We start from the raw sequence: 11,721 nt of genomic DNA on the forward strand, positions 1-11,721 counted from the left end.
TCTTTAAATTTTATTAAAGGTAAAAAAGGTATTTAGAATATCTGAGTTAAGATGCTCAACGGAAAGATTTACTTCTTATCCGCAAAAATAGTTTAGCTTTTAAATGGAATTTAATAATATTATTTTTCAATACATATACTAATTTTTTTTAATAATAAATATTTAATAACATAAAATTTTAAAATTATTCTAAAAATGTAAGCATAATTTTTTATTCTAAAAATCAATCAATGACTTTTCTTTTCATTCTTCGTCTTTATTCTAGTTTTCGGGGCCCACTGATAGCTGCAAAGACGGAAGTCATAATGAACAGAAGAAAAGCACTACAGGAAAGGTAAATCGAACCAATAATCGAAATCATTAGACAAAGGAAAACTAAAGGTAATGGCTGCAATGACTCTGGCTACAATAACGAGAAATAATACTGGTCCGATCGAATCTAATTGGTAGAGCGGGTGGTGGTGGTGGTGGTGGTGTTGGTGGCTGTGGTGTGCTGAGTGTGTCCGTTGGGTGCGGCGCCAACGCTAAACATAACGGCACAATTATAATTGACTTCAGATATGTATGTTTGTATGTATGTATGTACAATATGAACGGTAACAGTTCGCATATGTTTATTATAATTTTACAGTTTTTTTTCCTATCTTTTTTGCCACATTCTCCAAGGACAAACAACATTTTAGTGAGCGACGACGTCGCCGGCGGCTAACAGCACCACTAAGCCAAGATTGATCTACAAAACTTTAGCTCTGAGCCGAGTTTTTCGCGTTGCCAACTTTCCTTTTTTCTATCTATGTATATGTATGTATATCTGTATATGTGAGGGTTTGTGTGTGTGTGTGCAAAGTGTGCGGGCGCGCATTAAAACAAAAACAGATACTAAAAAAAAAAATATAACAAAAATAAAGAAAAAAAATCGACCAGGCCAAAGCTCTACGACAAAAAGGTGTGGCAACCTCGCAACGTTCTGTTTTTGTGTGTGTGTGTGTGTAGAGGAGTTACAGTTACAGTTACACTTGCATTTACATTTACAGCTTACAGTTTACAGTTACACTTGCATTCACAATTTCAAAATACCCCCAGCCAAAATGGCATAAATAACAACATTTTTCAGCTTTTCAGCAGCTTAGCCAGCAAACAAAACTTCGAAAACAAAAGCAACAAAACTAATAGCAAATAAGATGAAGAAAATTTGTTTAGGATCAGCGAAGTTTTTATACCCTTGACGTCATTCCGTACCATCGGTAAATCAGCCTCGGAAGGGACTTACCTACATATCCTCCAAATTCTAAACTCTAGACTCTGAAGATCAATTCCAATTGAAGAAACAATGCCAGGAAAGGTTCTATCATAGGAATATCATGGGTGTATTTTGGGCGACAATTTCAAACTAAATTTAATTCAATTAATTGAAAACCTATCCAGAGTTCTTACACTATACTATATAGGGACTATAATTCTAGACTATATAGTATACTAGGGGACGAATCTAACTCGGAGTAAATGCACATTTAGATGAAATTATAAATGGAATTCTAAATAAAATGAAAAGATGACAATGAAGGCTATACATATGTATGGGAGCTGAAGGTGGGCGGGTCGGATCGGATTGAAATTGATCCCAGCTTATATGCAAACAATGCCTTAGAAAAGTATTGGAACCAATGCCGGAAAATGGAACTTTTAAGGCAGTGTGCAGAGTGTAAGGAAAAATCATTTATTTGGCGTCTGTCATGGTGCTTGGTGCACCAATATTTAAAGTTTTTGGTGACAATTCACTTTTTGGATGTTGTGTGTGGATGCCGAATTGTAATCGAAATCAAATTGGGGCGTTCTTTTGGTGTTCTTTGGCTTTGCGCAACACCACCAAAATTTATGGCCAACCACTTACCCAGGCAGCAAGGTCAGAACACTTCGAAGTGGCGGGGCTGCCACTGCCACTGCCGCTGGTGCTGGTGCTGGTGCTGGTTGGTGTTGCTGCTCCAGCCCGGAGCTCAAGCCGAAGCCGAAGCCGGGAGTGGAGCCAACAGGTCGAAGAAGCAGGAGTTGCCGCTGCGGCAACCCATGAGTCAGCGACGGCAACTGGATTTTGACTTTGATTTGTTGCACCTTAGCGAAAATATAAATCAGCGACCAATTGCACATTCCCAAGGCCACCAAACCGCAACAAAAGGAGCAACATAACACGACTGCAAATGGGACTGGGACTGGGACTGGCACTTGGGGTACTTGGTACTTGGACCTAATCCTAACCCAGGCAGCCCAGGCAGCCGCCCAACCAACCGAACAGCCGAACAGCCGAGCAACCGCAACAAAGGTCAAGTCAAGTGAAATTTTAGCCAAGACAAGAGACAAGAGACATACAATAAATGAGAAAGCAATGGAAAGAAGAAACCCGAATGGCAAATAAAATTATGTCAAAATTTGAATTAGCAGCTGGGAAAAAGAGCAGACAAGACAATGGCGGTGCATAAATTAATTTTTCTATCAGCTTTTGCATCTGCGGAAAAGTGCACCCAGCATCTCTGCAGGGTTTTCACTTTCGTGTTTGCCATGTGGTGGCGCTGGTTGTGTGGTGTTGGTGGTGGCTCAGTTTCATGCTGAGAGAGACGAAATGGTGGCGGCCATGAAGATGAAGTGGCGAGAATTGTTTCTGTCAAAGAGATAAGGCAGAGTAGAGTTGACAGAAGCTATGCACAGCAAATGATTTACCTTTCTCTGTGCGGTTTTGCCCTTGGCGTGCGGTAAAAATGTTTTCTCATCCGGCGAGACAGCGCCGAAGAATGGGGGAAAATTGTAAATAAAATAATTTGCAGTGAAAATTGGTTTCTATTTTCATATCACATTTTCCTTTTTCGAATGTGTGCCATGCGTACGACTGACTGGCTGGCTGGATGGATTGCATTTCGAATCTCCGCGCCAACTTGCAAATTGCAGATGAGTGGCAGAAAAAATATCGATATTTTGTTCCTGCAGCGCAAAAAGTGAGTCGGAAGAGCGTTTTGAGTGCCCTCTTTCGGCTGGGTCACGGCAAGGTATGCCCATATGAGAAAACGGGCAATGTGCCTTTTTACATAAATAACTTGATTTTATATACTTTGAAGGTTTATTTGGACAATTTTCCAATGCAAATTGAACTCGCGTTAGGAAGCTTCTTCTCTAAAGCGATATATCGATAGTCGAAAACACCATCGATCTATCGCACAATAATACACCATCAATGTAAGCGATAGTGCAATCGATAGCTCTTGAATAGATGTATAGTTTTAATGTTTTTAAATAAAACTATATATATAATTAATAATTGTTAATTATTGAATTCAATTTTACAATGAACAATTCTTCGGCCCCCGTCTATTATAGTGCGGAGACAGTCCGACGGTTCCTCACCTGGCCGCTGGTCAACGAGGCAGTCGAGTCGGCCCTGAAGGCAGTGGTGAACATAGAGAATCGTCCACCCAATGCGGCATTTGTGAACCAGCCAAAGAGGACCTTCACCGTGTGCAACGAGCCGGGCCAAGTCCTGCTCACGATGCCCGCCTTTGTTGGCAACTTCACGCAGACCTCCGATGGCAGTGGCGGAGATGCCGCCAACATTCCACGCTCGACATTGGCCTGCAAGGTGGTTTCCTCGTTCAGTTCCAATCCCCAACGTCAGCCGCCGCTGCCCAGCATAAGTGCAAACATCTTGCTATTCAGCGTCGAGACTGGTGAACTGACCGCCATTATGGCTGGCACAGACATAACCACCTGGCGCACAGTGGCCGCCTCCCTGGTGGCCACCAAGCACCTCTACTTTCGCCGCTTCGGCCCCCGAGCCGAGCACGATCGTGAAATAACGGTGGCTATCATTGGTTGCGGAGTCCAGGGCAAAATGCACGCATCCGCGTTTTGTGCCATGTTCAAGGTGAAGCAGCTGAATCTATATAATCGCACCACTGCCAAGGCCGAGCAGCTAAAGCAGACGCTTGGTTCCGTCGCACAGACCAAAATAAGTGTATGCAGCAGTCCCGGGGAGGCTGTGCAAGGCGCAGACGTCATTTGCATTGCCACCTACTCGCCGGAGCCGCTGGTCTTTGCATCAGATCTGCGCGAAGGGGTATCTGTCCATATTAATGGTGGGTCCAAGCACTTCAAGCATTCAAATCCATTCGTGTGTAACACGTTTGTCTTGCAGCTGTGGGCGCTGGGGAAGTTCACTACTCGGAGGTGGCGCCAAATGTATACGAACTGGCCCAGGTCTATGTGGATTGCTTTGCCAATGCCGAAAGCGAGCTGATTGGCCTGCCCGCGCCCATTGCCGGCGAACTGGGCTCTGTCATCGCTGGTGGGCAATACCCCGCAGCGTCAGCAGTCACCATCTTCCAGTCCATGGGTGCGTAGAGTGGCGAGTGGCGAGTGCGTCGAACCTATAACACCTACATATATAACAACTCTTTGCAGGAATGGCTTCAGAGGATGCTTGTGTGGCGCAGGCCGTGCAGGACGCAATCCTCTCCAGCGTCAAGTAATACAGTCGATCGTCTCTTAAAGGCCCCAAAACCTGTGATATAAAATGACAGAGGAGATGAGAAGCTGCTTATGTTGAGGCATTTATGGCAACAAATAAATATTCCATGTATACATATATGTACATATAAAATCAATTGGAAACGTAACAATCTTTGTGTGTGGTGTGGTGTGGTGTGTGGTGTGTGTTTACGAACTACGCAATGCATTTAGCTTGGCATCAGCATTAAAGTTTACTTCCAAATCACAGTCACATTTGTGTCCTTCTCGATGTCCCGCTCAATGGTGCAGGGCGAGAGGCCCGTCTTGCAGCAGATCTCGTCGAAGCTGATGAGGCCCGTGTACATCTTCTGGCGTCCGGATGGCACCGATCCCGTGAACACCGGATACTTGTGGATGCATCGAATGAACTTGTGCTGCAGCCCAAAGATGACCATCTTGCGCTCATCGATGTTGTGATGCTGGGGACACAGGCGCTGGCAGATGGCTCTCAGCGTCACGCCGTGCGTCATCGACGCATAGAACTGGAAGATGCGCTGCACGCTGGGCAGCGTTTTGTCCGGCTTGAGGGCCACGTACTTGCGACAGGCGTTGCTCAGGGACGCACTCTGGATGAGGTGCTTCAGGTTCTGGGTCATGTAGACGTTGCTGTACTTGAGGATGGGCAGCAGCTGCACCACACCGTAGTAGACCAGATTCTGTATGCACGACTTGACCAAATCCGTTTCCACATCCGCCTCGGCGGCAATGCGCGCCACATGATTGATGCCATTGATGTAGGGCAATATCTGGATAAGAGCGAGATGGAGATGGAGATGGCGGTGGAAGATATGTAAGTGAAAGCATTCATTACCTGCTGCGTGGTGAGGTCCCAGTTCTCTAGCGGCGTATCGCGCAGATTGGCCAGCAGCAGAGGCACCATGTGATCCTTGACCGCGGGAGGATCAGGCTTGTGCATCACAATCTTCAGATAAATTGTATTGTCGCCCTCGACAATGGTGGCCACCTTGCGCTCGTTCAGGTCCCTGAGCACGGTCTCGAAGATGTTCTGGAGCCGCCGCTTGTCGTCCTCGCGGGACAGGAAGCACGACTCCTCCTCCATCATGATAAGGTACTCCGACAGCTTCTTCACAACGGGCTCATATTGCACGGAGCGGGCCCGCGAATCGCAGACGAAGCATAGATTGAATAGAAAGGCATTGCGGGCGTACTTCTGCTGGTCCTGTATGCCCACCGGATAGCCAACAATCTTCACGTCCATGGCGTTCACGGTCAGGATGCAGCGCTGCAAGTGCTGCTTGGGTATGATGTACACGTTGATGGCATCGAACACATCCTTGGAGATGTAGTTATCAGGCACCTATCAGCCGAGATAAGGTTTATTCGAAAGCTGGCTGACGCTAACAATGAACGTACTCACTTGGCAGCTTATCTTGCAGCCAGCTGTGGCATGGAATTCGCTTAGAAATATGCACCGTATTTTGCCCTCTGTGCTGCCGCCGCTGCTCGTGCCAGCAGCGTCATTCGTGTGGGAGTGCATGCTTCACTAACTTCTCATTTTTGGGCAAAGTATCCTGATCCTTATCCTATCCTCCGCTTCCGACCGAGTCAAAAAAAAAAAACATTTATATCAGGTAGAAGGCGTTAGTGCTAACAGCCGCTAACCGTCATCGATAGTTGCCAAAATCATCGGCAAGGCGCGTGCTCCCAGGCCAGTGCTGCAAAATAGTTCACTGTGACCCCTCTGCTCGGCAGAAATTCACGTCTCATCTCAAATTGGGTATATAGTTTTTATTTAGCAAAATTAAGCAAAATGACAAACGAAAACGTCAGCGTGAGTACAAATGTCGCCGAACGCCTTAAGGTGGGCATCCGAGAAGGCGTCACTTATCCGATCGTGATGAAGTACTGCGGCCACTGCACCATGCCCATTGAGGTAGGATAAATGAAGCATTAGGCCGGCTTTGCAATTTAATTCGATTCGATGATATTTACAGTACTGCGAATACTATCCGGAATATGAGAAGTGCAAGGAATGGCTGGAGCGCAATATGCCCGATGACTTCGAGCGCCTTAAGATCGAGGAAGAGCAGGCTGCTGCCGACGGCACAGACGATGACAAAAAGCGGCAGAAGCGCGGCGGCAAGGGACTGCTGCGTGTCAAGAAGAAGGAGGATGTCCCCAAGCGCATCTGTGTGTCCCGAGCGGCCCGCGGCAAAAAGAAGTCTGTGACTGTGGTCACCGGCCTGAGCACCTTTGGTCAGTCCCAGTCCCTCCTTTCCGAACAATCCCATATTCAGCGTTTTCACTGCATTCCCCTAATTGTGGTTTCCTTTTGAAATTGCTTACAGATATTGATCTCAAAGTGGCTGCGAAATTCTTTGGCACCAAATTTGCTTGCGGCTCGTCGGTCACTGGCGACGATGAAATCGTCATCCAGGGCGATGTCAAGGACGAGCTCTTTGATGTCATACCCGATAAGTGGGCAGAAATCGATGAGGACGTCATCGAGGACCTGGGCGATCAGAAGCGCTAAGCGCCCACACAAAGTTTCACCAATCAGCAGCAGCAGCAGCAGCAAGCAACAAGCAGCACATACATATTTTTGTCTTCTTTTATACGCTACAATAAAATATTAAACGTTAAACCACTCAAATGTTATTTTTTCGTCTCATCATCCGGCTTATCCGGCTTATCCTGCTTATCCTTCTGCAGCTCGGCTTGCCCGTCTGTCTGTGGTGCGGCCGGCGGCTGCTTCTGCTCTGCGGGTGCTTTTTTTTCCTTGCTCTCCTTGGAAGCAGCCTGGGTTTGGGCTTGGGCTTGACTTTGGGTTGGCTGCGGCGGCTGTGGCGTTGGTTCCACTCCGTAGAAGTGCTTGTACGACAGCTGGATGATTTTCTCGTTCTCCTCGTCCGTCAACGGAGATTTGTTGTCATCGATCAGCTGCAGAACGCAAACGAAATTGGAGGCGCTGCTGATGCATCGGCACATGAAGCTCTTACCAATTGTGTGTGCAGCGGACTGGTGGGCGGATCGTTCACCATTTGGAGTACTTCGTGGGACTTCAGGCGATAGCTGGCCAGCTCTTTCACGTAGTTTATGATGCCCTCACGTGTCTGAGTCTTGCAAGGCGACTCTTCCAAATATTGCAGGGCCTGAAATACCAATGCCATGAGCTCTTCGCTGCTGCACAGTAATGAATAAACAGTATTTATACACACCTCGTAGGTTACTGTGGCCAGGTTTCGCATTCCGAATTTCTTTTTGGTGGCTTTGATTTTCTGGAGCGCCTGCATAACCTCCATGTTCGTGAGGAACGAGTAGGTGGCATTGACACTGAGAGAGTTAAATAATTATATGGATTATTTGATCTTCCTATTCAATAATCTTACGTTTCCATTGTGGTTAAATTATCGGCACACTCCAAAAGTAAACATTTAGTACGAGCGAACTAGTTCCTAGGAACGAACTAGCCAAAATATCGCGTTTGCTAACACTACTTTGTCACCAAGTATTGAGAATATAAAAGTAATTAAAAAATGTTGTTTTAATACAGTTAAGAGTGTACTTTGAATAGCTTTCAATTTGCAAATTGTTTTTCTTGTTCATATCAAGGCAATAATAATTGCCTCACTGTTGGCGCCAAAACACCAAAGACGTGACGTTGATCTGGCCACACTTTTACAGCACTGCATCCCGGTCCGCCAGTTCAACGCGAAAATTAATTTCATCGAATCGAATCCTCGTTTCACAAGTCCACACCACATCTTGTGCGTTCACTAAATAACACAACAAATAAATATCTGTCGTTCGCAACTGAAGACTGCCCAATGACAACTGACAAGACGCCCTCAATAATCGCAGGGGGGCCAAGGGCAAAGCAGCGCCTGCCGAAGCGGCGTTTGAATGACTTGCACCAGAGCCAGTGCAACAAGGCTTACCCCGGATCGCACCGCCAATGGTGCCACCACAGCCGTGTGCGTCGTTTGATTGCCGTCGATAAGTATGCTGCGCTGCGATCTCCACCCAAGCAGTCGTGGATGTCTCTGCCCCGCTGGTGCATCGTCCTGATCGCCACAGGGGCCTTGATTTGCGGCTTTAGCTCGCTCTACGACGAGCAGAATGTGAGCAACTTTATGCTGAACTACAGCAAACAGTACCAGGCCATCGTCCACAACAGGCCGGACTATTGTGATCATACGCTGCCGCTGAACGAAATGTTTGGCCACATTCGCCGGCACGTCCTCAACCAAGAAACGGCTCTCGACCAGCTGGAGGAAGCTTTGAGCCGGCAACAATTTCAGTCGATCTCCCTGCTGGGATCTTCGGGCGTGGGCAAGAGTCTGACGGCTCGTGTGCTCCGGGAGCTGTTCCCCTGGCCGGAAAATGTACACGCTCTGACCAGTAGGGATATCTCGGACGCGGGCAGAATGAATTCGCTGCTCAGCAACTTGGCGCACTGTGGCCGCAATCTCATTCTGGTCGACAACTTGAGCATGGCCAGCAGGGATCAGGAGATTGTTACAGTGGTGAACGATCTGGTCAGCAGCTTTGGCGACATCGCCAGACACAACAATACGCACAAAGCAAACCTCAAACGGCTATCCATTGTCTACATCTTCAATATCAATCGCTGGCTCGACGAGACTTCAGATGAGCTATTCGCCTCCATGCGGCAGCTGCCACACAATCAAGTGATTCAATATGATACGCTCGAGCGGAAGCACTTGGAGAGTTGCATTCGACACGAGGCGGCCCTGGAGCATCTGCATCTGGATCAGGAGTATGTGGAGGAAATGATCCGTGTCACAGATGTCAATGTGTCCGGATGCAAAACAGTCCGTGCCAAGGTTCTAATCTACGGACAACCCAAATCGAATAACACAAAAGACTGACAACCAAAAAAGACTTGGAACCGTTGAAATTCCTAAACATAGTAATATATATATATAGAGAGAGATTCCATTCCGCCTATTCACAAAAGTATACGTAGAAAACACCAAAAAGCGACAATCCTGTACAGCACCAGTGATAAATGTATTTGAATTATGTATGTATGTATGTACGTGTATAGTCCTGGCAATGTTAATGCCATAAAAGTTAATAGAGAGAGAGAGAGACACAGAAACAGAGTCCAAGAATCAATATTGGAACATAACTAGCGATCGTGGTGCCTCCGCAGATCGCGGTCTGCGTTGTTCCCTTTGCGAGCCGCGATACCAAAAGACGGATATTAAATTACTGATTCATTAAATGTAATCTTAGACAATTGATCAACAATTATTTCACTTCCACGGTACAGCCTAAAATTGTCTCAAACAATTTAAATAGGAAAACGTTTCGTGTTCCCCAGGATGGGGTGTAGATAGTTGGCATAGCTGCCGAATGACAATATTAACCCTCTCCTTTCCCTCAGCAGACATTAGTGTTTTTTCGAGACATTTTGCAGTGTTAGATGTTAGTGAAGTTTTTGTGAGAGTTAAATTTGTTACTGAAACGCACGAGGTAAGTGTCCCGGACAGCCGTAAGATAATTACCATAATGACAACAAGGCCAATTCTTTTTCTTCAGCCGTTTGTTGGTGGATCAGTCAAGAAACTTGGAGCAGCGTTGGAACGTTCCTCAGGGGTTGAAACGTATGAACGATTGACGCATCTAAATAATCTATCTGGGAAGCGGCCTCGCCTCGCAGTGGAAGTCTCCGAAGAGACCGGGATGTCCTCGACCACGGACTACGACTGAAGAGGCACACACACACTCCGAGCGACTGTAGCCATGCGCCATGCCGCATAGCATGCCCGGAGACCAACACACAGCGTCTCCCACAGTGTCCCAGTGCTTACCAGATGGAATCGGAATAACGGACGAGCTGCGATTGGAGACGACTGTGAGCGGGACACTCTCCACGCTCTGCTCGTTTGCCTCTCTATCCTATTGCTGGAACAGACGCGACCCTCCACGTCTCTTGGTTGGCCTTGGAATGGTGCGGATCGAACAGCAACGTTGGTCTGCGACCTGTTCCATTGTTTTCGGCATTCATTTTGTAGTCTCAAATGCAGATCAGAATAAATAATTATAAATAAATTAAAGAGACTTACATGAAAATTAAATCCACTCCCAAATTAAATAAAAAGCCCCAAAAGTATGCTCAAATAATCAGCAACTTAATCGTAACTCCAATCACATTTCCATCTCAAAATTTTGGGGTCTTCTCCTCGGCTTCCGGCTTCTCCGGCTCTTGCTCAAACTTCCACCCCCCTTTGCTTGGAGTCTGCTTGGAGTCTGATTGTTTTTGTAAAGAGAATCTTTTGTGAATCTTGTTGTGATTGTTTCCGCTGTGCGATGATCCAGTGGAGATTGTTTATATACCTAAATATATAAAATTTAATTAATAAGCATTCAGATGCTTGGTATTCTTAGATATGCGTGATCGCAGGGATCGCAGATCGATCCAAAGGTCCACGAACAATGATAACAAGCAGAGGAGCTCCCATCACATCACATCACATCCAGGGAATCTTGCCCAGCGCTGCGGCGGCTGCTGGCCAAGCCGTATTCCGTTCTCGCATTGTGAAGAAGCTCCCCCCCTGTTATCGGGCGTCGTGTGTCTGCTCGATTTAATATTTTATAGTCGCCATGGCCTACAAAATAAAAACAAAACAAAACCACAGCCAACAAACCAGCAACAAGCATCCAGTCAGTCAGTCAGTCAGTCAGTTGTCCAGGGTCAAGTGCGTTGGCATTGCCGCCTGTCCCACAGGCGCACACGACACACGCGTGATATACTAACGTGTAGTTGTAGTTGTAGTTGTAGTTGTAGCTTTAGTTGTTGGTTGCATTGAGGTCCGAGCTCAGCCTACTTCCGGTCGAGTGGCGGGTGCCTCTGCTGACCTCACTGACGCCTACGTAGCATGAATGTTGATGCATCTTTATCAGACACCCTGTACCCTCTCGTCGAGCACAAGCTTACCTGCCCCCATTTTGAATGTTGAATTTGAATAGGTGCAGCTGGAGGTGGAGGCTCTTCCCTTCGTTCTGAACAATCCATGAAATTCTACTAAATCGTTTAACGATTGAAATAACTTTGTGTCTGTATCGGAAAGCATCTACACAAAAATAGGTGAACAATTAAAAAATGTACAAGTTAATTTGGCAATTAGTTAAACAATACAAAAGATGATTGCGGCTCCACGGATATATCTACATATAAAG

General features: G+C 46.5%; 5 protein-coding genes across 5 annotated transcripts; 3 read left to right on the forward strand and 2 right to left on the reverse strand.

The window, feature by feature from the left end:
• Nucleotides 1–3,299: 3,299 nt before the first annotated feature.
• On the forward strand, nucleotides 3,300–4,659 carry LOC111081679 (ketimine reductase mu-crystallin). Its single transcript, XM_022377813.2, has 3 exons — nucleotides 3,300–4,118; nucleotides 4,178–4,375; nucleotides 4,444–4,659. The coding sequence occupies exons 1-3, from the start codon at nucleotides 3,332–3,334 to the stop codon at nucleotides 4,509–4,511; spliced, it is 1,053 nt and encodes a 350-aa protein (XP_022233505.1). The 5' UTR covers nucleotides 3,300–3,331; the 3' UTR covers nucleotides 4,512–4,659.
• LOC111081667 (GATOR complex protein NPRL2) lies at nucleotides 4,593–6,134 on the reverse strand. The gene is made up of 3 exons (XM_022377788.2): nucleotides 5,930–6,134; nucleotides 5,363–5,869; nucleotides 4,593–5,297 (listed from the first exon to the last, which is right to left on the reverse strand). Exons 1-3 carry the CDS (start codon nucleotides 6,047–6,049, stop codon nucleotides 4,743–4,745), a joined length of 1,182 nt encoding a protein of 393 aa, XP_022233480.1. The 5' UTR covers nucleotides 6,050–6,134; the 3' UTR covers nucleotides 4,593–4,742.
• Nucleotides 6,135–6,225: 91 nt separating this feature from the next.
• Nucleotides 6,226–7,141, forward strand: LOC111081697 (density-regulated protein homolog). The gene is made up of 3 exons (XM_022377836.2): nucleotides 6,226–6,445; nucleotides 6,507–6,768; nucleotides 6,861–7,141. Exons 1-3 carry the CDS (start codon nucleotides 6,323–6,325, stop codon nucleotides 7,043–7,045), a joined length of 570 nt encoding a protein of 189 aa, XP_022233528.1. The 5' UTR covers nucleotides 6,226–6,322; the 3' UTR covers nucleotides 7,046–7,141.
• Nucleotides 7,112–8,009, reverse strand: LOC111081707 (DNA-directed RNA polymerase III subunit RPC9). The gene is made up of 4 exons (XM_022377849.2): nucleotides 7,902–8,009; nucleotides 7,731–7,845; nucleotides 7,512–7,664; nucleotides 7,112–7,452 (listed from the first exon to the last, which is right to left on the reverse strand). The coding sequence occupies exons 1-4, from the start codon at nucleotides 7,907–7,909 to the stop codon at nucleotides 7,168–7,170; spliced, it is 561 nt and encodes a 186-aa protein (XP_022233541.1). The 5' UTR covers nucleotides 7,910–8,009; the 3' UTR covers nucleotides 7,112–7,167.
• A 161-nt stretch (nucleotides 8,010–8,170) lies between these two features.
• Nucleotides 8,171–9,985, forward strand: LOC111081672. The gene has a single exon (XM_022377803.2). It carries the CDS (start codon nucleotides 8,340–8,342, stop codon nucleotides 9,402–9,404), a length of 1,065 nt encoding a protein of 354 aa, XP_022233495.2. The 5' UTR covers nucleotides 8,171–8,339; the 3' UTR covers nucleotides 9,405–9,985.
• Nucleotides 9,986–11,721: the final 1,736 nt, after the last annotated feature.

Source organism: Drosophila obscura, unplaced genomic scaffold (genome assembly GCF_018151105.1).
Source record: "Drosophila obscura isolate BZ-5 IFL unplaced genomic scaffold, ASM1815110v1 contig_73, whole genome shotgun sequence".
Classification (NCBI taxonomy): Eukaryota; Metazoa; Arthropoda; class Insecta; order Diptera; family Drosophilidae; genus Drosophila; species Drosophila obscura.